This window comes from Theobroma umbraticum, unplaced genomic scaffold (assembly GCF_002168275.2).
Source record: "Theobroma umbraticum cultivar Fairchild unplaced genomic scaffold, ASM216827v3 scaffold_56.0, whole genome shotgun sequence".
NCBI lineage: Eukaryota > Viridiplantae > Streptophyta > Magnoliopsida > Malvales > Malvaceae > Theobroma > Theobroma umbraticum.
Window position 1 is genome coordinate 4,195,603 of NW_018397256.1, and position 25,965 is coordinate 4,221,567.

The 25,965-nt window shown below is 31.8% G+C and overlaps 2 protein-coding genes across 7 annotated transcripts; both read right to left on the minus strand.

The window, feature by feature from the left end:
• Positions 1–8,689: 8,689 nt before the first annotated feature.
• LOC110411487 (uncharacterized) lies at positions 8,690–9,569 on the minus strand. The gene has a single exon (XM_021421666.1). It carries the CDS (start codon positions 9,481–9,483, stop codon positions 8,866–8,868), a length of 618 nt encoding a protein of 205 aa, XP_021277341.1. The 5' UTR covers positions 9,484–9,569; the 3' UTR covers positions 8,690–8,865.
• A 9,373-nt stretch (positions 9,570–18,942) lies between these two features.
• LOC110411633 (Afadin/alpha-actinin-binding protein) lies at positions 18,943–25,030 on the minus strand. Of its 6 annotated transcripts, XR_002444803.2 has the most exons (19): positions 24,709–24,869; positions 24,584–24,612; positions 24,393–24,504; positions 24,194–24,291; positions 23,705–23,801; positions 23,489–23,578; positions 23,320–23,382; positions 23,158–23,232; positions 23,008–23,073; positions 22,856–22,933; positions 21,247–21,357; positions 21,080–21,157; positions 20,841–20,960; positions 20,196–20,239; positions 20,073–20,100; positions 19,886–19,953; positions 19,677–19,752; positions 19,233–19,467; positions 18,943–19,148 (listed from the first exon to the last, which is right to left on the minus strand). XR_002444803.2 is itself a non-coding variant. In XM_089782620.1 (18 exons), exons 2-17 carry the CDS (start codon positions 24,739–24,741, stop codon positions 19,930–19,932), a joined length of 1,146 nt encoding a protein of 381 aa, XP_089638746.1. In that variant the 5' UTR covers positions 24,742–24,790; positions 24,897–25,030; the 3' UTR covers positions 18,943–19,148; positions 19,886–19,929. The 6 variants fall into 6 exon arrangements, 3 of the variants coding, with proteins under 3 accessions (XP_089638746.1, XP_021277547.1, XP_089638747.1); XR_016350849.1 differs by lacking the exon at positions 19,677–19,752; XM_089782620.1 differs by lacking the exons at positions 19,233–19,467; positions 19,677–19,752 and adding an exon at positions 24,897–25,030 and having other exon boundaries at positions 24,709–24,790.
• Between the last annotated feature and the right edge of the window lie 935 nt (positions 25,031–25,965).

A 25,965-nucleotide genomic window follows, 5' to 3' on the forward strand; every position in this document is an offset into this window, starting at 1 on the left:
TTAGGGATTCAATCTAGCTAGGAACAAAATGAAGCCAACCCTAACACATATAAAAAGTAGAGACAATTGATATATCAAACTAGAAAGACCGTTTAACCAATCCCTTAGCAAAGCTACGTAAATTTGACGAGGAAGATGAACAATTACTATTGGAAGAAGATGTGGACAATGAGGATGATGATAGCGATGAAGATCTCGAGTGATCGGACGAGGACGTCGACTCGACATTAACACCTGAAATCTCGACACTTTCTGGGGCATTGCCCATGCTTGCTAGTTCACCATCAACATGCCCTTGACGGCCTTTAGCTTTGGCCTTCTTTCCTTGACGATGGCTCTTCCTGGATTTATTCCAAAAGCAGGACATTGTCGTTTGCGCCGGAGCAAAGCTTGGCTTCTCCAAGGCTTGGCTCTGCACTGAGGGAGGTGGCTTGATGGATGCGACAATCTCACTTTGAGGATGCTTGGGAGTTCCAGGCTGCATTTCCCAATCAAAAGGAACCGAGACAGCACTTTGGGTTTGAGACGTCCGCATGGATTGCCCCACAAAGGACCTCCTCCCAAGAATCTTTTTCAAGAACATTCGATCAACTTGAAACAAGGAATTCGCTTTTTCTTCAGCTATGCTATTTTCATGCCCCATTTTCCCTTTTTGTTTTTGTTCTTTCCAACAGTTTAACGAAGCCAATTAAGAATTTATAGTGATACAATAAACGATACAATAGGAAAGTCAATTAAGTCATAACAATTGATTTTTTGGGTTCAGAATTTCATTCCCGAAAAATCTTCTAATCTTCAATTGGCCTAAAATTAAGCTATGATTGACATTTAATGTCCTAAGATTGAAATAAATGTTGATTTTTCCCCAAAAATCATTCTCATTGGAGTGAATTTCTGCTCATTCACATTGATACTTTTAAATAATATAATTTTTAATAATAATAATTGAAGCGCTTCTTATGTATTCTATCTTTCTTTCTTTAAAGTAACGTGTTTAATTGAAAAATAGAATAGTCATTTCCCCTCTATTCCTAAGCTCCCTCATATTTACTTATATTTTTGGTAAAAACATTATTGCATTAGAACAAATGTTTAGATCTTACACTCAAAGTGACTACTTTAATCACTCATATTGGTCTGTCTCATAGTTAATTATTCCTTCACTTGCTTAGTAAATTTCATCATGTACATAAGTACTTCTATAAACAAGTTTATATTTGAGTTTATTAACTTTTTCTCTATAAATTCTAAAAATATTTCTAAAACGTCTACAAGAAAAACCAAATGGGTCAAAAATCAAATCTGACATATAGAAAAAATTAATAATTACCAACTTTTTTTATTTAAATTTTCAAATCTCCTGTCTCATCTTTGTTTTAACATATAGGAAAAATTAGCTGATCATATAGTAAAAAAAAAGTGATTTTTTCCAATGAAATATTTGTCAAAAAATGTTCAAAACTATATAAAAAATACCTTTTTAGTTGTTAGAAAAATAAGGATTGTGTACTTTTATTGGGGTATAAGTAGTTTTAGTTCTTTTTTTTTTTTCAGGCAATTGCTAAAAATTTATTGATGAATCATGTATGGGATATGCACTCCCGACATGTCGTTCAACAGAATGGTTGAGACTCTTGGTGGAGGAGAACTATACAAAATAAAATTAGGACCTAAGTCAAAGCCTAAATTAGCCATATAATCTATTACTTTATTCCCCTCCCTATAAACATGAATTACATTAACCTCCCATTGCCGAATTAGTAGAGCTTAGATTGCTCTAATCACATCTAAATTAGCACAAGGATGCACAGATGAAGCATTAAGCGCTTGAACCACTGATTTGTTATCGATTTGCAAATTAATGTTGCGAAACCATTGCTCCCAAGCCAGCTGAAGGCCTTGAAGAACACCCCATAACCCTGCATGAAGTGCAGTGCCCATACTTAGCTTGCATGCATACCCTACAATCCATATGCCACCCAAGTTTCTTAAGACTATGCTAGCAGAAACAGCCCCCGTTCTACTCTTGTACGCCCCATCGAAATTCGCTATTATCTAGCCAATGGGTGGTGGTGTCCATCCCACTAACCGTTTTTCCCTTTTGGCTAGTCCACTACTTTGCAGCGAAGGGTTTAATCACGCATTATGAGTGGCCACAACCATGTATTTGATAATATTTAATCGCCTTTCAATGGAGATTTCATGGCCCTTAGTTTTGATATTCCAAACAGGATGTTCCTAGGGATATCAAAACTGAAGGGATTACTCTAGCTGAGGTTCACATACAGCCATTCTGACCAAGTTGCTTGAAAAAATTGGTATCTGTTATTTTGAGGCAACAGACGCATCCATAGGGCAATAGAAACAGGACAATCTCTAAAAAGGTGAAGGCTCGATTCCTCAGGAAGATGACATTGTGGACAAGAAGCATCAAATGATAATCTATGTCTTACCCTTTCAACGTTTGTCAGGATACGACTGTGGAGGCAATAAAATAGAAAAATACATATTCTTTGAAAACCACTTCATCCCTAAGCTAAACTCCACTGTTTTCTATTTTCTGTGCAGCCTAACTCAGTTTGTCTTCGTAAATGTTCATATACTGATGAGACAGTAAAATGTCCAAAAGAGAATAAAGCCCAAAACGGCATATCCAGAAAAGCGGGCAAGCTAAGAGGAATGATGTAGAGGATATGTTCCACCACTTCAGCTAGTAACACAATTGTTAGCCGCTCTTTGTCCCAGCCTCCCGTCGACAACATGTAGTGCCTTACTCATTCTCTCTTATCTACCATAAGTCCCATGGTTATAGTAGTGTTAAGTAATGGCACTTACCCTACCCAAATATCAATCCAACATCCCACAGATGCACCATCGCCAATAGACCATCTCACATGTTTGATGTACTCACTCCATAACCTGCTCATCGACTGCTACAAGTTAAAGCAACCACTTCGTATAATATGATCTGGATTTTGAGCCTTGTTAAAATTATATTTATGGACAAGCGCTCTTACTTAAAATGAGTCAAGCCTAAACAATAAGCTCCAACATAATTTTAAAATGAAGGCATCATTCATTAAAGATAAACTTCTAATACCCATATCCCCCTATGCTTTTAGCTTGCAAAGTGTACTTCATTGCAACAGGTGTACCTTCTTATTGTGATTCTCACCATGCCAAAGAAACTTTTTACATAAACTCTCAATGTCTTTGCAAATTTTCAATGGGATAGAAACTGTTTGCATTGTATACAGTGGAATGCTAGACAACACTGATTTGATAAAAGTTAAGCGCCCTACTTTCCATGCACTGAGCCGACTCTTGACTTTATCAACAAGATGTTTGTAAATATTAGCACTCTTTCTACCATGTAACAAAAGGACCCTTACGTACTTCCCCATAGTTTCCGAAGAGGAGAACCTAGAGCATTCCGCTAACTTATTAATCACATCCCTAGATACATTTAAGGAACAACAAAAAGCTGATTTTGCTAAACTCACCTTCTCACCTGAACAGGCACAAAAGTCTTCTAAGACACCTTTTATAACCTCCATTTGAGTTTTAGAAGCTTCTACTAGAAGTGTAAGGTTGTTAGCAAAAAATAGATGAGTTAAAGCTAGACCATGTCTACCTAATCTAATCGGTTTCCACACCTCTTGATCAACTGCCTGCTTAATGCCATGAGTTAATCTTTCTAGACATAGTACCAATAAATAGGGAGCCAGTGGATCTCCTTGACACATTCTTCTCGAGGGTAAGAATTTATAGGAGCACACACCATTCCATGAGATGTGAGAACTACGGCAACTCCAGCTTTTAGCTAAAATATAAACTATGTTATTCGAGATTCTGGCTTCCAAAAGTGAATCATGAATGAACTCCCACCTTAGTTGGTCGTAAGCTTTCTCCAGGTCAGTCTTAATCACCATCCATCCCTTTTGTCCCTATTTATTATGCAAAGAATGCAATACGTCCTGAGTAATAATTATATTATCAACAATGTCTCCTTGGAATAAAACTAGCTTGTGGTTTGTCTATCAATAGATGCATCTATGGTTTTAATCTCTTGACTACCACTTTCATTAAAACTTTGAAAGCCACCAACAATAAACTAATGGGTCTAAATTGCGTAATATACTCAAGATCCCTAACTTTAGGAATCAAGACAATCAAAGAACTACACAGATTGGCACCAATATTTGCCCTATTAAAGATAGCCTGAACATAATCCACTAATTTTTGTCCCACCAGCTACCATTGAGATTGAAAGAATAAAGCTGGAAAACCATCCAACCTCGATGCTTTGAGTGGCTTCGTCTCAAAGAGTGCTTCACGAACTTCATCCTCATCAACTGAACGTCCCATAAAGTCATATACTTCCTCTGGAAGTCTAGGAAAGCCATTTCGGATTAGATATGATAGGATTTCATTACTTTCCTTGCAGTATATGTGCTTGAAAAAATCCACAGCATCCAATTGCAAATGCCTTTAATCATCACACCATTCCTCATTCGCAACTCTAAGTCGTAAAATTTTTAACTTGTAACGCTTTCTCATCACACGAAGGTGCAAATATTTAGTGTTATAGTCACCCAACTTTAACCAGTCTGCCTTGGATTTTTGAAACCAAAACGCTTCCTTTTGCTTCAATACGGTGTCATATTTCAGTCATAATTTGTACACCAATTCTCTTAGATAATTGGAAGGTCATAGTTCTAGTGCATTTTCAACCCCATTCAATCTTGCTAGTAATCTTTTTTTCCTATAAAAGATATTGCCAAACACCTTTTTGTTCCACTGCCAGGCTTTCTCAAAAAAATTCACCAAAGCTACATGAATGCTGCTCGAAAAATCCCAAGCTTGTTTCACAAACTCCTTAAATCCATCATGTCACAACCATGCTGCTTGGAATTGAAAGTTCTGTGTTCTATTTACATTACAATCTTCCCTCGTTGAAATTGATAATGATCTATGATCCTAACTGACCCTCGAAAGGTGTTTAACTACTGCATCACTGAGATCTAGCCTCCATTGCATGTTACAAACTGCTCTATCAAGCCACTCGGAAACCATACCTCTTTTCCAAGTAAATTTAGGTCCCTTAAACCAAAGATCCATCAATTCGAAATCATTTACAAACTTTTGAAAATGAAAACAAGGTTGACTACCCCTTATAAGCCCTCTAGATTTTTCATGTGAAAATAAGAAAGAGTAAAAATCACCTATTACCAGCCATGGTTTTGTAACAGATCTAGCAAATCTTGGAAGCTCCTCCCATAAAGTAGTTCTAATAGATGGATTCGAATGACCATGAATTGCAGATAAGTTCCAAAGATTTCCCACTAGGTGTCCTACTGCGATATGAATACATTGTGAATGATTCGCTATCACCTCAATATTAACAATTTCTTGCCAAAGTATTTATATGTTGCCTGAAAATCCAACTGATGCAACTTTGTGTGATTTGTCAAAACTTGTAAATTTAATTACCTTTTCTGCATGAAATCCACTGATCCTTGGCTCTACCATAATAACCATGGAACAACGATATTGATTCACAAAGTCTCTAATCAACTTGACAAAATTGTTGTCACTAGCACCTTAGCAATTCCACACTATGAAATTAAAATTCATAATAATAAAATATATAAAGATAACGAACCTCAAAACATTCGTTAGTTCTCTACCATATTTTCTCCCCAAATGGATAAAGACTTTTCTGGATCATTTGCCACAGCAAGCTGATTAACTGCCTCTGCCATCGCCACATTTGAGACAACACACAAAACTCAACCCATTGTTTTCTAATAAGCTTGTCATTACATTAGTTTTTATTGTGGTGATTACGTTCTTAGCTTTGCCCTTTTTTAATCGACATACTTTGCAATCTAGTCAATGGCTTCTTATTAAGAAGTCTACTATTCTTTTCTTGAAGAAAAACCCCACATTTTTTCTTTCCACATGAGTCTTCAAATTTTTTGCACTTGTAAGTGGTTTTTGACTAGTGCCCGCATCCACCTTTCCGACAGTATGTTTGATGGGATCAAGGATGGTTCGTTGTGGCAATTTATCACCTTCCTCAGATGAAGCCTATATTACTGCATCATTATTCTCTGTTGGTGGGAAAAAGTCTCCATTGTTAGGCATTTTGACCTTAGAACTAGTTTCGTTCTTCGTTGTGCTATCATCCAACACCCTCACGGCTATATCATTGATCTCGGGGACTGAGACATTGTTGTTAATAACACCATTAACTAGTCCTGCCAAATCATTACTCTGTTGATCAGCTGTGTTCCTCATTTTACTCAACAAACCATCTTTCACTTTTCCAACAACTCCCAACTTCGAGGCCCCTCCCTTTTCCACTATGTGATTCTTAGAAGTCACATCCACTTCATCAATAACACCCAATCAATCATTCTTGACCTCTAACTATTTAGTCTTCCACCATTTTTGTCACGTGACTAATTTTGTCGAACTAAACTATTCTTAGCTCTTCTTTTTGATACTAACATCCAAGGACCGAATGGGGAAGGCTCTGACTGTGAGGTGTCCCCATCCTTCAGAATGTGGCTAGTAGTAGGTTGTTCACTTTTCAGTCTTGGGCAAGTTTCTTTAACATGACTATAAATACCACAACTGAAACAGACGCTGGGTAAGCCCTCATATTCTGCTCTTTGCGGATGGCCATTAAGAAAAAATCCAGCACATAAAGGTTTCGATAGATCCAGCTCAAGAACAATGTGAGCAAATTTTCCCCTTTTTTGAATATCCATGTTGTAATCTATCGTAATCAATTTGCCAAAGATAGATGTAATTCTTTTCAATACAGATTTATGATAGAAATGTAGAGGCATCCCGAGAAATCTGATCCATGTTGCAACTACAGACAAGTTATGAGATACCCTGTAATAGGAAGGAGACCTTAGTTTCACTATCAAATACTGCCCCTGCACCATCCACGATCCTTCCAACAATGCCTTGAGGTAATCCTCTTCCAAAGAGAATTAAATCAGATAATTCTCATCGTCAAGATCAATAACTTTGTAACATCCCTTAGGAGACCATAACGAAAAAATTCTGTCACAAAGCACTTTGTAAGATATGGCTCGTCCTAAAAGATGAACTACAACTAATTTACTCCATTTTCTAGCAAGTTCCTCTTGTTTGGCTCTGAAATATCAAGTGAGGGCTCGCCCTCAAAAAACCCATATGAATAATTCTCATCATAATCCCCTTCAATCTCTGACGGTTTGCTATTTGACTCAATAGCCTTAGACTCATTGAATTCCATATTTTCCTTTGGAAAAAAACCATGACCCTCAGAAGACATCAAAGCATCATGAAAAGAAGGATTTTGATGGATAATTATTCAATCTCCTTCTTGATCTTCATTTCTGATCCTTTTTTTTTCCTACTCCGATCATCAAGGATCCATGGGGGGGAGTTCTTGGAAAGTAAACCCTCAGACGCGTCATACTTTTCTCTTAATTCTGACTATTAGTTTTGGTTCTTATATATGATGGCAATTGTGTTTCAATATGAATTCTGCAAAATAACTAATAAATCTAAGTAACTAGAAAAACTAGGGGCTTTGAGAAAAAAAAATGAATTAGGGCCTATCGAGGAGCTATGAGAAGAAATGTTGGAAGTAGAGCTTATGTACTTTCACTTTGACTATTTTGTTTATTTAAAAAAATTGATAAAATTTATCCTTTAACTTTTTATTTTGGTGTCTCTTAAGAAGTATTTAATCCTATAAAAAAAGGCCAAAATTTCTCCTTCACAAATGCTACTTATTTTATCTATTGTACTATTTACTAAACAGTTATCCGTCAAAATTTTTTTTATGTGAAGAAAATGTCATTAAATGGTTTAGGATCAATAACCTTGCTACATTTTTTGTTAAAAAATTTAAAAAGTAATATAATTTAAATAATGATAAATAGATATTAGAATAATAAAAAAATGTAATATAAGATAAACTAAAAAGGCGAAGAAATATAACTAATAAGTAATAATAACAAACTTGGGCTAATTCATCAAAATTGCATAAGGTCTTGATTTTCTTTTTTACTTGTCGGGGTCCTTTTCTTTTTTTTTTTTTTTGTCAAATTAATGAAAGAATATAGTTAATCACCAAAATGTAAACCAATACCTTAAAAAAAAAAATTTCATTTTGTTATATTTCACCTTTGAAATTCAAATTTCAGATCATAATTTTTTAAAAATATTTCAAATTGTCAAAAATCAATGAAATCTATCATATTAATGTAACATGGATGTTCATGCAACATAAATCTCAATAGAAAAAATCAGACTAGTCCATCTTCTTTTATCATGTGGACATTCAAGTATCTAGATCTATTTATTTTACCATGCAAATATCCACATGGCGACATGGATGCCATCAGGATGTTAAGGTGATAGATTTTGGTTGATGAAAATTAATAAGTATATTTTAAACATTTGTGAATTTTAAAATTGAGGTTTAAAAATCGTGAATAAAAATAAAACATTACGTGATGAATTTCATGAATGTTTATTGTAATTTACACTTTAATAATAATCTTCTAAAGAGTCTAATTGGGCTACTAAGTATAAACCCTACTTTTTAAGATCATATAGATAAAGTAATTATAAACAAATTATGTATAACCAATTCCCAGTCAAGCATTTGTAGAAACCACCAAGCATGTTGAGGAATCTTAAAAATGTGCACTATATATATATATATATATATATGGATTACAAATGTTTAATTAGGAAGGTGTGGATGCATGTTTTAATATGTTACAATGCAATACAACAAAAATTAACTTCCAGCCTGATAGTTTATGCAAAGTTTAAAACCACATAATATCAAAGTCGCCTTGATCTTAGCACACGAACAAGAATTGAAGAAAAATTCAAGGGACTGCAGCCATTATGCCTGTCAAGTGATGAGTCCCTAGACGGACTAGGTAACCTTGATGATCCAAATGAAGGGCCATTCGAGAAAGAGAATGATGATGAAGATAAAGAGCTTGACATGCGCGGCGACGCCATAAACTCACCATCATCAGAGCTGCACATCTCGTAATTCGAGTACTTGCCTGACTGATCAGTCATATCTAAATGAACCCCTTTGCGCCCTGCTTGAAGCTTCTTGTTTCCGTGGTTTTTCTTGACGTGCTTCCAAAACTTGAACCTTAGTCTTATCGAAGGCTTAGGCTCTTCGATGTTCATACATGGCTTAGGTAACCCCAGGCTCAGAACAGCAGGTGGGGGACTAGGTGGCGGAACAATATCTTCCTTTTGGGGTTCCTTTGGCGTCCCCGGCTGCATTTCCCAGTTAAAGGGTACCCCTTCAGAGCTCCGGTAGTAATATATCCGAGAAGAGTAGCCAACAGAAGAGGTTCTCGAGATGATTTTGTTGAAGAACAACTGATCTTCACCTTGAATCACCGAAAGTCCTTTCTCCATACCTCTCCTGTCCATTTTTTTGGGTTGAAGTAACTATTTGATTGTTTGAGAAACTAGAAAGCTTTTTCACAGGTATATGAAACAATGTAGGAGTGTTTAGAGATGAGGGTACAATGCAGGTTCATAAGTTTATTGGGTATATATATATATATATATATACACATAGAGAGACAGAGAGAAAGGTTTAAGGGATTAAGGTCCTGATTTCCGGTGTTTTCGACAATGGTAGACGATAGGCACATGCTTCTAATGCCTTGAAAGTTGACTAGCAGCTGTTTATTAACTCTGATAACATTTGTTTCATCTTCATTCAAGCCTGTTTAGTCCTTGTATTACTTGTTTTGGGAGTGACTTGAATATATACTTGTGATATACACAACAAGACAAGCAAATCAAAGATAAAAAGAAGAATATAAACGTCTTTCTTGTTAAGATTACGTTAAGGTTTTTCTGAGTCTGTTGTTGGTTGGCTTCTATAGCATGTGCAATTCCCAAAGCCTTAAGACATGCCCCAACTTTTCTTTCTATTTACCCTTCCATTGTTCTCTCCAAACAAAGGGTGTTCTCTAAAAATGATGATCACCCATATCTTGCCACCACCAAAGTGCCACGATAGCATCTGCTTCACCTTGTCTCAAATTACACTAGACTCTTGTAGACCAAAAGGCAACAACATGCATTGCCCGGAGGCCCGGAGCAAATCGAGGGCCTTTCTCATGGCTAAGGAACCAACCCATTCTGGGGAAGACCTTTACATTGATTCATTGTACATGTATATCTAAGAATTTAAGTATAGATTTAGTTGACTTTTTGAAGTTTTTCCTTTGGCTAAACATGTGATGAAAGTTGTATAATAAAAGAGGTGTAGTTATATATACTAGTGGGAAGATGGAGGAGGTGGTTAACCAACTAAATTGAAATATCAAGTCTTTCATGTTAGGGCATATATAGATTTAAAATAAATAAATAAATATTAATTCCTCATCTTATTCATTGTTCTTTTATACTTAAGTGTGGGTGTTTGAAAGGTTTAATACAACTATTCCAAGATAGATTCCATGGTTTAGCTGGCCTAAATGCGCTATCTATTATCTAGGTAGTAACTAGAGGTGTCCATTGGTGGGCTGAGCCTAGTTGAAAAAATTCAGATTCAGGCCTGAGCTTGGCCCGATTTCATTTGTCATTTTAAATTCAATTGATCCAGTATTAAAAAAAATTTTGTTAATATTTTAATAGTTTTAAATATATTTTATAATTAAATTTAATTATTACTATGAATGTTTTTATGAACAACTATTTATGTTATCTATATTTAGATTTGATGTAAATTAAATTGAATTAAGATTTAATCCATCTAATCTCTAAATATTATCTTTATTTTGTAAATTCAATCTAGATAAGGGGTTATTAGCTCATAAATATACCATTTCACTTCATTTGTAAATATATACTTGAATAAGACCATCTTACTCTATCTAAATACTTTCTTTCCCTCTAAATATTTTCTCTCATTTTTTTTTATAATTGTTATTTTCATATTTATTTCATAACACGTTATCAGTACGATCCTCTCTGATATCTCAAGTTTTGAAATTATTTTGTTTTCATTATCTTCAATCTTCAAAAGGATTTCAATAATTGGGTTTTGACTTCTAATTTTAAAAACTTGAGTAAGTGACTTGATACCTCTTTAGTATTTTTATTTCCTAAAAATCAACCTTAATATGAATTTTACTATCATATAATATATATTTTGTCCCTTGATTGGAAAGTGAATTTATTATTGTATAACTATTAATGAAAAACCATGAATGTCCATTTCCTGAAGTAAATGTGACAAATGAACTACTAATAAAAATTATGAATGTTCATTTCTTAAAGTAAATACTACAAATGAGCTACTAATAAAAAATTATATATTTGTTCATTTTCTGAAGTGAATGCGACATCATTTAATAATTATGGTCATAATCATGAATCTATCTATTCCTTGAAATGAATGCCACATCATTTAATAATTATGATCATGGATATAGAAAAGGTCGTTATAATAATTTACATTATCATTATTATAATTTTAAAAATAATTTTATTACCAAAAGTGGATGGATAATTTTACCATCAAAATCTAAAGATAATTTTGCCACAAAAAGTGAATGGATAATTTACCACCAGAAGTGGATGAATGCCATAACCTATTAAAAAATGGATAATTCACCAAAAGTGAATAACCCATCATATGTGAATCACTCACCAAAAATAGATGTATACTTGTGACCTACCACAAGTAAATGATTAATTTCAACGTACTAAAAGTGGATGGATACCTTAACCCACTAACCCACCAGAAGTGGATAACACATCAAGAAGTGGATGAATACTTGTAACTCACAAAAAGTAAATAAATAATGAAAAGACAAAAATAAAAAGAATATAGAAAACGTATTGTCGTTAATGTGGCATGAAAACCATTAGTTACGTACTTGTTATAGGTATTAAATTTTATCAAGCATCACTAAAAATTAAAATATCTTGTGATATTTTAACTATGGCCAAGTTGATATAGCACATCACGATATTTATCCACCCTGAAAGAAGAATTGATTTTATGATTGGTAACGAAAATATCCATTGTTGATTTTTTTATCCTGAAAGAGGAATTGATCATTTAATTGATAGTGGGAATATCCGAAAATGAACTTAATAGTTATTGATATATTTTAGTATAACTATATTACGAAGATGTTTTAATATGTTTTTATTATATTTAAATGATATGCTCTTATTATGTATTTTAATTATATATTTAATGTTATTTCATGTTAATTTGTAAATTTCTTATTGTATATATTTTATTTTATTAAAGAAAATATAGATATTCATCTTGTTAGATTTAAAATCAATATTGTAAATATAAGTCTAACGGACATTACTACACCACACACTATATTTAAAGACAATAAATATTTTTTCTATTTGACAATAAAAAAAATCAATGTCAGTTCAATATCTGGTAGTACAAGATTAATTGAAGGCTTCAGAAGAGCTAATATTTTACTACCTTGAGGAATAAAGTAATAGAGGGTGTATTTTTTTCTATTAAGTCTCAAAGAAGTTTATTAAGTTTTAAAGATATTCGTCTGAATAGATATCATATTAAAACAACAAATGAAAGAGACACTTAATACCTCTATATTACGTCCATTATCTCAAGTAGAAAGTGTGTGTTGAAAAAAAGATTATTTGTTTTGTTCTCAGAATTAAACGACACAAATATTAGAATAATTAAAACTTATAGTAAATCAGAAGTTTAGTAATGATTTTAATGTTTGGCATGACTAGTTGGACCATCCCGGATCAATAATGATGCAAAAAAAAATGATTGAAAATCTATATGATCATTCATTGAAAAACCAAAAGATTTTTCAATCTAATAAACTTTATATGTTGCTTGCTCTGAAGGTAAATAAATTATAAGGCCATCACCAGCTAAAGTTGAGACTAAATTTCCTACGGTTTAGAATAATATTCAAGGTTATATGTGGATTCATACATCCACCATACGAACCATTTAAATATTTTATAGTTTTAATCGATGCATCAACTATATGGTCACATATATGCTTATTATCAACTTGCAATTTGATATTTACAATCATTCGTTTGCAAGCATATTTTTCTAGTTATATAATCAAGATTATTTGTCTTGATAATGCTAGTAAATTTACATTTCAAGTCTTTAATATTACATATTAGTTGGAATAATTATTGAACAGCTTGTTGCTTATACTTATACACAAAATGGTCTAGCAAAATTATTTATTAAACACTTTCAACTAATTGTCAGGCCATTACTTATGAAATTCAAACTCTCAATGTCTACTTGGGGGCATGCCATTTTGGATGCAGTAGCATTTATATGCATTAGGCCAATCGAGTTATTATAAACTCTTCTTATACAATTGGTTTATGGTTAGGAATCAAATATTTCTCATCCAAGAATTGTTGAATGTGCGGTATATGTTTCAATTGTTCCACCACAATATATAAAAATGGGTCCTGAAAGGTAGTTATGAATATATGTTGGATAGCAATCTTCATTTGTAATTAAATATTTAGAATTATCAATAGGAGATTTATTCATGACAAAGTTTGTTAATTGTCATATTGATGAAACAATTTTTTCAATATTAAGGGGAGAAAAATAAGTAGCTGCAAAAGAAAATTTTTTAAAATGAATATCATTATCTAGTTTTGATCTTCGAACAAATCAATATGAACTTGATGTTCAAAAAATAATTCTTTTACAAAATATAATAAATAAGTTTTTACCAGACGTATTTACTAACCTAAAATAATAACTAAATCTTATATACCAACTGCAAATGCTCCTATTAGCATTGATGTCTCTATAGGATAAAGTACACTAAAAGCATTGAGACCAATTGGTTCCAAAAATAAAATCTTTGAAAAAAGAGAGCAAATATTTAAAATAGTCAGAAAAAGGAAGCAGAAATTCTATAAGAGATCCCTGACATAATTGATAAACATTCTAGAAGAAATTCAGGAACCTGAAATCAATGAAAATAAAGAGATCTTAATAAATTATGTCATGATGAGAAAAAATGGAACCGGTAACTAAACGTCAATAATATTTATTATATAACATAAAGCTCAATATTATGAAAGAAAAACGAAGATCTTGAACTTATATTTATTGAAAAATATAGACATATAAATGATTGGCTAATGCGAAAAGACACAATCAAAGTGGAATTGAATTTAATTGTAAAAGATGAAGTTTTGGGATTTGTTGTCCGTACATCAAATGATGTAAAACTAATGAGATATAAATGGTTATTTGTGCGAACATAAAATGAGAAAATAAGATTATGAGATATAAAACACAGTCTGTAGCACAAGGTTTTCCTTAAAGATCTAGTATTAAATATAAAGTGATATATTCTCAATTGTGGATGCAATTACAATTTTATATTAACTAGTTTGACAATATATGAGAAGATTGAAACGCATCTAATGAATGTAGTTACAGCCTATTTATGAGGCTCATTTGATATCAATATCTTGAAGGATTTAAATTGTATGAAGAACAAAAATTTGAATTCTCGAAAAATTTACTCGATTAGATTAAATTAATCTTTATATGGATTAAAGCAATCTAAACATTTGACGTATAATCGCCTTAGTGCATATTTGTTGAAAGAAGGCTATAGAAATAATCTTATATGCTAATGTATTTTATAAAAGGATTTAGATATGAATTTATTATAATTACTATTTCTATTGATGAATTGAACATTATTAGAACTCCTGAAGAGTTATCAAAATTCGTGGATTACTTGAAAAAAGAATTTGAGATGAAAGACCTTGAACAAAATAAAATTTTTTTTGGGTCTTTAGATTGAACATTAAGCAAAGAGAATTTTTTTTCCATCAATCAAATTATATCGCAAAAATGCTAAAATAATTTTATATGAGGAAAGCATATCCATTGAGCTTACCAATGGTTGTGAGGTCACTAGATATTAAAAAAAAAAACTTTTTTTGACCTTGTGAGGATAATGAAGAACTTCTTGGTCCTGAAATACCATATCTAAATGTAATTAGAGCACTAATGTATCTTGCTAGCAATACATGACTTGATATATCAATTGCTGTGAATTTATTAGTAAGATATAGTTCTTTTTCAACTCAAAGACATTAGAATGGAATTAAACATATACTTTAACATCTCCGATGAACAATGGATATAGACTTACATTATTCAAATGCATCAAAATTAAATTTAATTGATTATGCAGATGCGGGATATATATCTGATCCACATAACGCTCAATCCCAAACAAATTACTTTTTCACATATGGAGGTACGACTAAATTATAGTTGCTACTTTTTCTAACCATGCAGAAATTTTAGCAACTCTTGAGCAAATTGTAAATGTGTCAGGTTAAGATCTGTAACTCAACATATTCAATAAACGTGTGGTTTGTCAACCAAGAAAGAAATTCCAACAACGTTATGTGGTGATAATATTGTTTGCATAATACAGTTAAAAGAAAGATATATTAAAGGCGATCAAACAAAACACATAGTTCACTAAAATTTTCTTCATTCATGATCTCCAAGAAAAGAGTGGAATAAGTATTCAACAAATTCAACCAAGTGACAATCTAGCAGATTTATTTACTAAAGCCCTTCTTATTGTAACATTTGAAAAGTTGGATGTATCATTTTAAAGATCTCTATAATACAATCATCAGGAGGAATAAAATATGTATAGTACTATTTTCCTTCATCAAGGTTTTTCCTACTGAGCTTTTCTTGATAAAGTTTTTAATAAAGTAGTATTTCAAAAGCATATTCTTGAAAAGATTATTTACTCTTTTTCCTTCACTAGAATTTTTTTTTTCTTATGAGGTTTTTTCCTAGCAAGGTTTAATGAGCATATTCTTAATACAATGGATTTCCAAAAGGAAGTATTATAAATATTTTTGTAAATATCCATTTATGTTATCTATATCTAGATTTGATGTAAATTAGATTGGATTAAGATTTAATCCATCTAATCTCTCAATGTTATCTTCATCTTGTAAATTTAATCTAAATAAGAGGTTATTAGCTTATAAATAGACTTTTTCACTTCATTTGTAAATATATACCTGAATAAAATCCTCTTACTCCCTCTAAATACTTTTTTCCCTCTAAATATTTTTTCTTATATTTTTCTTATAATTGTTCTTTTCATATTTATTTCATAACAATTACAATATATATTATTCATTAAATATATTAATGTTATTCGGTTAAGTTTGGGTCAAAAAAATCGTATCAAAGCCCAAGAATTGGATCAAGCTCACAACCTTCACAAGTAATCTCACTAATAGACGTTTCTAGCAATAAATTTATCCTTTTCCTTTTTTTTAATAATATTTGACGACCTCTATTAAATTTAAGTTACACGAAGGAAGTTAGTTATTTCCAACCCATAACCTCGTCTTTCCTTTTCCAAGATTTAAAATTAAGATTTTTTTAAAAGAGGTTTCAAATTTTAACCATTAGAATAGGGTGTTTGAACAATAAACGATGATTTGGATGATTAGAAATTTTAAATGATTTAGAACAACATGAACAAATTCACAAATATGAATAAATGGATTTGATTTGGTTTAAAAAGGGTTTAAAATTAAATTAACAATGTTTGTTTTATATATGTTTAGAATAAAGGGATTCGAACTTTATTTTTTTAATAAAAAAATAATACATTAACTAATAAATTAAATGTTCGAATACAAATTAAATTCATAATATTTATTTTAAAAAAATTAAACTAACAATATTGATTACGAACAATTACAAAGATTCTGATAGAAAGAAATTATCAAAATTGTAAAATTGAAAAGCTCGTTATCAAATTGAAACATGAATAAAAAATTATAGAATTCTTTTGAAATTTATTGAAAATTGGAGTCACTTTTATTTGAAGATCAAAGTTTGTCTGATCATAGAGAAGTCAAAGCTTACCCATTGGAATGCGAATTAAGTCACACCAAAAAAATTGCAAGTGTCAGTTTTTGTTTTTTTTTTTATTCCTACTTAAGCAAATACAATTTGACCAGGATAGATTGTTGACTCTGAATTATTAATTAAATATCTTGTTATGCATGCTTCTCCCACATGCATTGCTCATGATTTTTTGGACATAATATGTGAAAAAAGTTTAAATTATTAATAAAATTTAAATAAATTTTTATTTTTTTATCACATTCAATCAAGCTCTTAAATTTTTTATTTTAAATCAAATAAGTTCTTATAATTAGTAATTAATTAATTAACGTTAATTAAGATGTTCATGTGACGTTGATGTGTGATTAATGTAAATAATGAAAAATATAATATGATCATGTTATCATATCACATCATCATCTATTCAACATGTCAACATGCCACAATAATGTCACATTAGTGCTATGTTAATATCACATAGTTTAGAATGACCAATGACATCTTGAATAAATAAACCATTGATTATAAGAGTTTATTTGACTCAAAATAAAAATATAAAAATTTATTTTGTTTAAAATAAAAATATAAAGGCTCGACTAAGTGCAATAAGGACCTATTTGAATGTTCCTTATTAATTAAGAGCTTTTTTCAATAATTAAAATCTATTTCCTAATCCAATTTAAGATAAAAGGACATAATTGAAAGAAAAAAGAAACTGTTTTGAAAACTTAGGATGAAAATCTAACCATTGATGTTTTTTATGGTAAAAGGTTGCTTTTTAATTACATTGGCTTAAGGTTTAAGCATTTTTGTTAGTGGCTGTTGGTTCGTGATAAGAAAGTTAAACCCTTTGCCTCTCCTTTGCCTTGAAGCTTCATGCATGCAACATTGGCTACTCAAGATTTATTTGACAAAAACACACCATACCAATGCAGCCAAACTAACTTCCATGGCAAACAAACCAACCCTTTTGTTTCCTGAAAATGGTTTTTTTTCATTATTTGGCTTTTTTTTTAAAAAAAAAATAGCATTCCTATCAAAATAATAATAGACATAATTACTCAAATACCTTTTATTTAAAAATATAAATATTTTAATATTGATATTTATTATGTACAATTTTAAAAAATTTATTATCCCATAATAAGTAGTAATATATATTATTAAATATTAAAATGCTATTAATTAAATAGTAATATATTATATAAAACATTTATTATTAAATAAATAAAAGAGTATGGTTATTACATTATAATAAAAATATAAATACAATTATATTTATTATCAAGATATTAAAAATATTTGTATATTAATATTTCTAAATATATTCTTGAAATAAAATAAAATAAAAATAATTATTTATTAAATACAAGTCTAGTTAGATGGAAAGTTTGTTTGATGTATTTGATTAGTATGAAGATTTGTGTCTTATTTTTGTAAAATGAAAGATAATTTCCATATTTTCAGATTTAGTTTGCGTTGATTATCAAATGATTTCATTTTTGGGCAACCAAATATTAGAAGAAAGGGGAAGTCTATATATAAAAATCAATTTATACGAAACAAACTATCCTTGATTACAGGACAATTACATCCTAACTTACCAATTTCTGCAACTTGGTAACGTTACGTACAAATGTTTAACTTGCTAGGCACAAAAATGAATGAATGATTGGTTTCACATAAATAAATGCCTTGTTTATGTGCAAAACTATGTTAAAAATTCCATGCTTCAACAGTTTCAAACTTTCCGGTTGGCATTTTCCGTTAGGAATATGAAATTAAGTTTTAATTTCACTGTTTCAGACTCAAAAGTAATGAAAGTTGTCATCTTCTAGAAGTAACCGAGGAGTTAGGCTGCACTTTGCAAGCATGTGTTTGTGTGTGTGGATAGGCGTTGTTCTTTTAATTAACCAGCTTGATACAATGGATAGACAAATCTCTCTCACTAGCCAACTGTATGCTTGCCAATTACATTAATACTACAGCTTTAGAAGAAAGCCTTAAATGTAGTTACTACAAACCGAATACACCATACAGGACTCAATGCTTTACATGCTTGCTCACTCCCTGCCACGCATCTTTTAAAACGAACCAACTTCAGTTGGTCTTAATCCGAAAATTCATGGCGGTTGGGCTCCCTAAGTTATACTCCCTGAAAATTAAGATAAAGTCGGCATAACAAAATCACAAACAGCATGAAACCTAACAATTGGAAACATAACAAGGGTTGTCTCACATCAGGTTGTAAGCAGACAAGGTTGCCAAGAATTTAATTGCAATGGTGTGTAAAATGTCTGGATCATGCATGCTAGAGATGTCCTATATCTTATGTAAGGGCAGGCAGGATTGCCACATGTACAATGACTCTTCTGGAGAAGAAAATACAGATAAATGGAAGCTCTTTGAGACACTACGCATCACCACATGTTCTTGGACATGGCAGCTTCTTTGATCTTCAAAAAACACTACATCTTCAAAAAAGATTGACAAAGCCTTAGGAAAGGGCCAAACAGGAGGGTACATGTGCACTTATGAGGACTACAACTCTACATCTGTTAGATTGGGATGCACTAATAGCTGTCTAAACGGTGTTGCAAGTTTAGGTTTTATTTCATATTTTCTTGAAAATTGTCCCTGTTTATTGACCCAAAAAAAGTTTTATTGAATTTAAGGTTCTTACTTTTCAAAGCTTTAGCAAGAAAACAGTGGGGTAGGGGGGAAGGGGTCGCCTAGCAGCAAGGAGTTTCTTTTATGTTCTGCATCCAAATAAAATTTCCTTATCATTTTAACAGGGGTCTGAGTTCTACATTAGTCACCATATTTTTAGCAATATAGACCAATCTAGAAGCATAATATTCCTAGACAGAAGACCAAAGAAAAATCACCTACATGAATGTAAGCCCATCATAAGCTACTCCTAAACAAACTGCAGTCTATGAAGTCTCAACAAGAAAAACCTAATAGATCAAAAGAGTGCATCAGGAAAAATGAGATATCAAACTAGCAATTTGATGGAAAACAGAATAAAAAGAAATCACATTGGATAAATTCTCAAGAAGGAAATATCAAGTTATACCTCAGCTGGTGATGAAATAATAGATTCCCTGTTCAAATTTCAAACAGCCACTTAGTTCTTCACATAATAACAGAACTATTTGACACATAGACTCCACAGCAAAACAAGAAACGTTGGAACTACCTTGGTCTGTCTGCCTTAGCAAGATGTTTGGACATAATGGATGCCTGCAATAAGACCCCTTGTTATATTTCTATCAATATCTAAAAACAAGAACAAAAAAAAAAAAAAGACAAGTGCAATTTGGAAGTAAATATTACTAACTTTTCTGGATGTTTGAGTTGAATGCGTGCAAAAGTTCAATAAAAAAATTGAAGGATAGAAAGCAAATTTGTAGCTCAATGAATTGGAAATGATTAAAAGATGGTTAACTGAGTTCTTAAAATCTTCTCTAAAATAAACAAAACTCCAATAGTAAGACTATGTATTCAGAATGTTCGACTGTCAAATAGATAGTCTTGTTTAGTCATAAAACAATAGCACCAAAATTCTGACAAGCACAGTTATAACACTGAGGGGATGTCATGTGATGCTAGCATACATCAAAAGTTAGAATCTCTAACTCTCTATGGTATAAGGGGAGAAAATATGCTGAACTCAGATTCTTGCAAAATCTATCATAACTGTAACTAAATATGTAGGACGGCTAGTGCAGAATGCTTAACAGTCCAGCTAGGAAACCTGATCAAATTATGTATATACCACTCAAATTAATTCATTAACACAATGCATCCATTTTCTGATTGGAAAACTTGGAAAGTACACTACCTGCTCCTGGATTATGCTCCTTGCTTCAACAAGTTGAGCTTCAAGCTCAAGCTCCCTCTCTGTTGCTTCAGAAGTGACTTCTGCACCTTTTTGTGCATCTTGTAATTGAACCATGCGCTCCTTGAAACAAAGAAATGAAAAAACGATATATGTCAAAATTTTGCCACATCCATCTTAGTTTATGATCTTATAACAGTTATTTACTAAAATTTAAGAAAGAGAGCTGAGAGAGAAAGTACCTTTATAGAAGCCATCTTAGTGCGAAGACTTTCTTCTATTTGATCCCTAGCCATGTGAAAAGGAAGGTCAAAGACATCCTGTAAACAATAAACCAGCAGCTTAGAAGCAGCACTTGACCTGACCTTTTGGGAAAATTAACAAGTTTTCTTCATATAATAAATCATACCGTCCTCCCAACCAATGGAGATTGTGAGGGATCATTTTCAAGTCTTTCACTGACAGGCAAGGATTGCTTTGACAAACCATTTGGGGCATTAAAGAAATCACGCATATCTACCTGTAAATGAAACTGCTGTCAGAATTCATGGACATAAAAACAAAACGAGGAAAATTAAATACCAGGAGCTACAAATAACACCAAAACAATATCTAAGGAAACTTGGAATAACATGCAAAATCTGATAAAGTATTGGAGGAAGCATATCTACAACAATTTCCCATCACAATACACTCCCGTTATGAATTGTTATGCTCCTTACAAGAATAATGATATACCAGGGAACTGACAAGTGTGACATTTGCAATATCATGCTTACTCTTGGGATGCATCAAGCACATAAAATATCCAAATCTTCAAGGGCCAACACAACTCTATATCAGTGTAGATAGTTTTCACAGCCCAAAAAAGGTACAGTGTGCTTGCTAATTTGAATATCGATTCCATAGGAGATTCACTGAAATATCTTAATATACTGAATGTCCTTCAATATATGATAATGTAACAAAATATTCCATTTTACCAATGCAGTAGACATACCCAAAAGGCCAAGAAAACAATATATAGGCCAAGACAGGCATACACATAATGAATTTTATCAATCTTCTAAATTACGTTCACACCGCAGATCACTGTTTCCAGGTGCTGATAATTGACGGATTCTGACTTCACAATGTTAACATTTGAGAAAAGCCTTTTATAGCACACACTTGTCTTTCTGAAGCCTTTTATTTCCTTACCATTTAACATTTAGACATAGCATGTTTCCATAAAATGTAAAAGTCTTTGTCTCATCTCTTTAATGAGTCAAATTCAAGATTTATTGGCTCATCAGTCATTCATTACTGACAATAACAGATCACCACTTACCAATAAGATACCATTCTGATACTCGGAGCACTAAGTTTTATCATCAACATCAAATATTGCCCACATATTGTAAAGGGCAGTACTCAACATTAAAACCATTGACTAACCAAGGAACAACTGAATTTCTCATTTCTTCTATTCTTTCATGTTTCTTATGCTACAATCTTGTGCAATCATCCAAGTCCTTTTAGATCCATCCAACTTTACATTTTTTGGGGGGAATATTATTTCATAAATTAGTCCAACAGGCAAAGTTACTCAAAGAATGGCAAAATGAACACAACACTTTCACAGAAAACAGGAAAAGAGGAAAACGAAAGGCAAGTAGAAATTCTGAGAAGTGAACTAACAGCATGCACAGAATAACATGATAATGAAACAGATATTAGGATAATAACATTGTTACTCTCGAACAGATATTAGGAGCTGTATATGGCCATTATGCGGCAGTGAGACTTCTTAAAAAACTTCGCATCATTGGCAAATTGTAAAGCATGGAAAAAAAATGTGAATCCATTTTCATATTTCCATGTGACAAAGCTAAGGTTAATCTAGTTTAATCTTTCCATACTAAAAAAAGTTAAACACCATATCTAGACAAAAAATTACTTTCCAATATAATCCTAACTTCCTCTCTAGCCAAATCTGATTAGTGTACGACAAGAGGGATAAAATAACTAGCATATACCTGCATTGATCGCAATAATGCTCTTAAATCAGCATTTTCTGCAATCAATTCTTGATTTTTTGCCTCATAGGCATCCACCTGAAAGATGGCAAATTGTTAAACATAATTTCATGGAGGCCACAACTTCTTTATAACTCAATCACTTTTCATACAATCTTTTTGTAGAAATCATTATCTGCCTTCTTCCCATTCCAAGTTCCACGTTGCCGCCCTTCTTTCTGTTTGCATGTATATTAAACTCCATTAGCTGCATAGAATTTACATTCTCTCAGTAGTACAATTGGCACTAGTGCAATTAATACCTGAAGCAAATTCATTATTTCCATTCCTGATCTTGATTCCTTCTTCTTCTCCATTAAGACTTGGTTTAGTCTCTCCTGCAAGAGAAATGCAAGTTATATTTCCTGCTTATGACATACTACTTTCTCCTCAAATGATTAATAAATAAATATATAAGATCCTACCTGCAACTTTATGTACTCCTTTTCCTTCTTCTTCATTTCATGTATTTGTTGAGTTCTCACTTGCTTTTGTAGTATCAAGTAAAAACAATAATAGTCAAGAACTTTAAATCTTTCCATTTAGTAAAAAAAAACCGAAATTCGAACTCCAAACAAGTGAAATATGCCTAACCTGATTCCCAATCACCATCCTCTGAAATTCATCCCTTTCTTGCTGTAGCTTCTCAATCTGTGCCTTAAAGGCTGCTGTATTTTTGGCTTCCTAAATTATAAAGCACTGTTATAAGTTTCCTTAATTTGAATAGGATTTAAAACTAACACATCCAAACATAATGATAATAATAATAATAATAATAATACAAAAAATAAAAAAGGTAAAGTTTTAAACCGTTCTGGTAATTGTTGCTATCTCTCTATCTTTAGCTTGCAACTGTGCCTCAAGCCTCTCAACTTTGGCCTCTAATCTTGATATATCCGACAACAAACTACATGAAGAAAATGCAAACAAAAACAAAACAAAAAAAGAGAGGGGAAAACAAATATTAGTCCAAAAAACTTCATTAAATTCTGCGTAGAAATATCCATCCAGTACATAATTTAATCTTAGAATACTGATATAAAACCAATCACAGAACTGAAATCAAATTACTCCTGCACATTCAATCAAAATTAAACCAGGTACAGAGAAAAAGTGCACCAAACTATGCTCAAATTTTATTAAATAAACAAATAAAGATATAGTGCCATAATTTATAGGTTTTCATTCCACAAAACAACTGAAGCTCAAAAGGAAAGCGACTCCGAGGCCCAAAATGAATTACTAAATTTGAAAAATCAAATAAAATAAAAATCGAAAATGGAAAGGGAAAAGCATTACCGTTGTCTTTGTTCATTAGCAGACTCTCTAAATTCAATGTCGCGCTGCCTCTGCTGAAGCAATGAATAAATGCAATTGCAAGTCCTTGCGATCGAAACCTATCACATAAAAATGAAACAAAATCCTTAACTCTCCTTAATAACAGATCACATAAATTAATTTTTTTAAAGAACAAAAACAAAAGAAGAGAAAGACGCACCGGATCATTGGCAAAGAGATCGAGAGACGCTGGAAAGCCGAAGGTAACGAGCGTCTGGTTCAAGTACTTTGCACAGTGCTCCAAGTTTCCAGCATCCGCAAATGTGTACTCTCTGAACCACCACACCGATAACAATACTCCTTAAAAACAGTTGTAAACAGAGAGAAGTTTTGGTAGAATAATGAACTTACCCAATAGAGAAGGCCGAGTGCGGAGCCGGCTGCGAAAAAACAAAAGAAACAGAGAGAGTTAGTGGCACAGAGAGCAAAACAGGGAGTTCATTTCTGGTTAGGTTTTGAGAAAAAAACATCATTACCCGAAGATCCAAGGCTGCATCAGTCGCTGGCATTGCGAGAAAGAAAGCACAGCGGAAAATGGTCGTGTATTTTCTTGTTTGTCTGAGGAGTGAAGCGATAGATGGATGTTAGATAGATCTACAACATAATAGCACTTAAAAGCGTTGGACAAATTTGAAAATTGAAAATGCTTAAACTCGAGACTTTCCTTGGACCATTTCCGGCCTTTCAACGACTAATTTGGTGCGACAGCATCTACTCTGTTCTTCTGTTTTGGGTAACGTGGCATTTTTTGATTGGGGAAAGAGTTGTTAATATTGGCGCCGGACGTCACGAAAAGAGTGCAGGAGTGGGCACGCATATCTGCGCCTTTCTTGTTATTTGATAAAAGCTAGGGCACGTACTACAAATCTGCCATCCTACAGGAAAAGCCGGTCAAAGAGCTAACGCCTTTCGCTTTTTCTAAATTTTTGTTCCACATATTACTCATTCCATACTATTTTAAAAAGTATTGTAATTAATTGTATAAAACAATTTTGAATTTATAATATGAAATATATCAAAATATCAAAATTTTTTCTTAATATATGTGAAAGTCATGAAAGATAAATAATTAAGAATGAAATAATACATAAAAGTAATTTTATTTATATAAAATAATTCAAATGTGTAAGATTCATAATTAATCACACAGATGAATGATGACAATTAAAATATTAAAAGATAACATATAAAAAAAAAATTATAATAGTTAAAAAAATCTCTTAATTAATGAAAAAAATTTAAATAATTTTTTATTTTTTATTTTGTTTAATAAAAATTTTGAATCAAATAAATTATTATAATTAATATTGATTGGCTGTTATTAATCAAAACGTCATTTATCATTTTATGTCACGTAATGTTGACTTTATATGATAACATAACATAATGACTACTAACGTGATATTATGGCATGATAATGTGACATTTCACTTTTTTTATGTCAACAGTATATAATATAAGAAATTAATAATTAATATTTTGATTAATAATAATTAATTGAATGTTAATTATAAAAATTTATTTGAGTCAAAAGTTAAAACAAAAATACATAATTTGATAGAATGTAATTAAAAATTAAAGATTTATTTAAAGTTTTTTAAATAATTCAAAAATTGTTTAGAATATTATGTTCATTAAAAAAAATGAAAATATCTCAACTCCATCTTTAGTCCTAGTTTATGTTCAAGTAGAGCTACGTTTTTTACAAGAGGAACTAAACCTTGTTTCACCAT

Excerpts from the sequence above, each read along its gene's own strand:
- LOC110411487 (XM_021421666.1), bottom strand. The coding sequence starts at position 9,483 with ATGGACAGGAGAGGTATGGAGAAAGGACTTTCGGTGATTCAAGGTGAA.
- LOC110411633 (XM_089782620.1), bottom strand. The coding sequence starts at position 24,741 with ATGCCAGCGACTGATGCAGCCTTGGATCTTCGG. Across the intron at positions 23,383-23,488 it reads GGATGGTGATTGGGAATCAG|CAAGTGAGAACTCAACAAAT; the intron begins GTTAGGCATATT and ends ATACTACAAAAG. Across the intron at positions 20,240-20,840 it reads GGAGCATAATCCAGGAGCAG|GCATCCATTATGTCCAAACA; the intron begins GTAGTGTACTTT and ends GTCTTATTGCAG.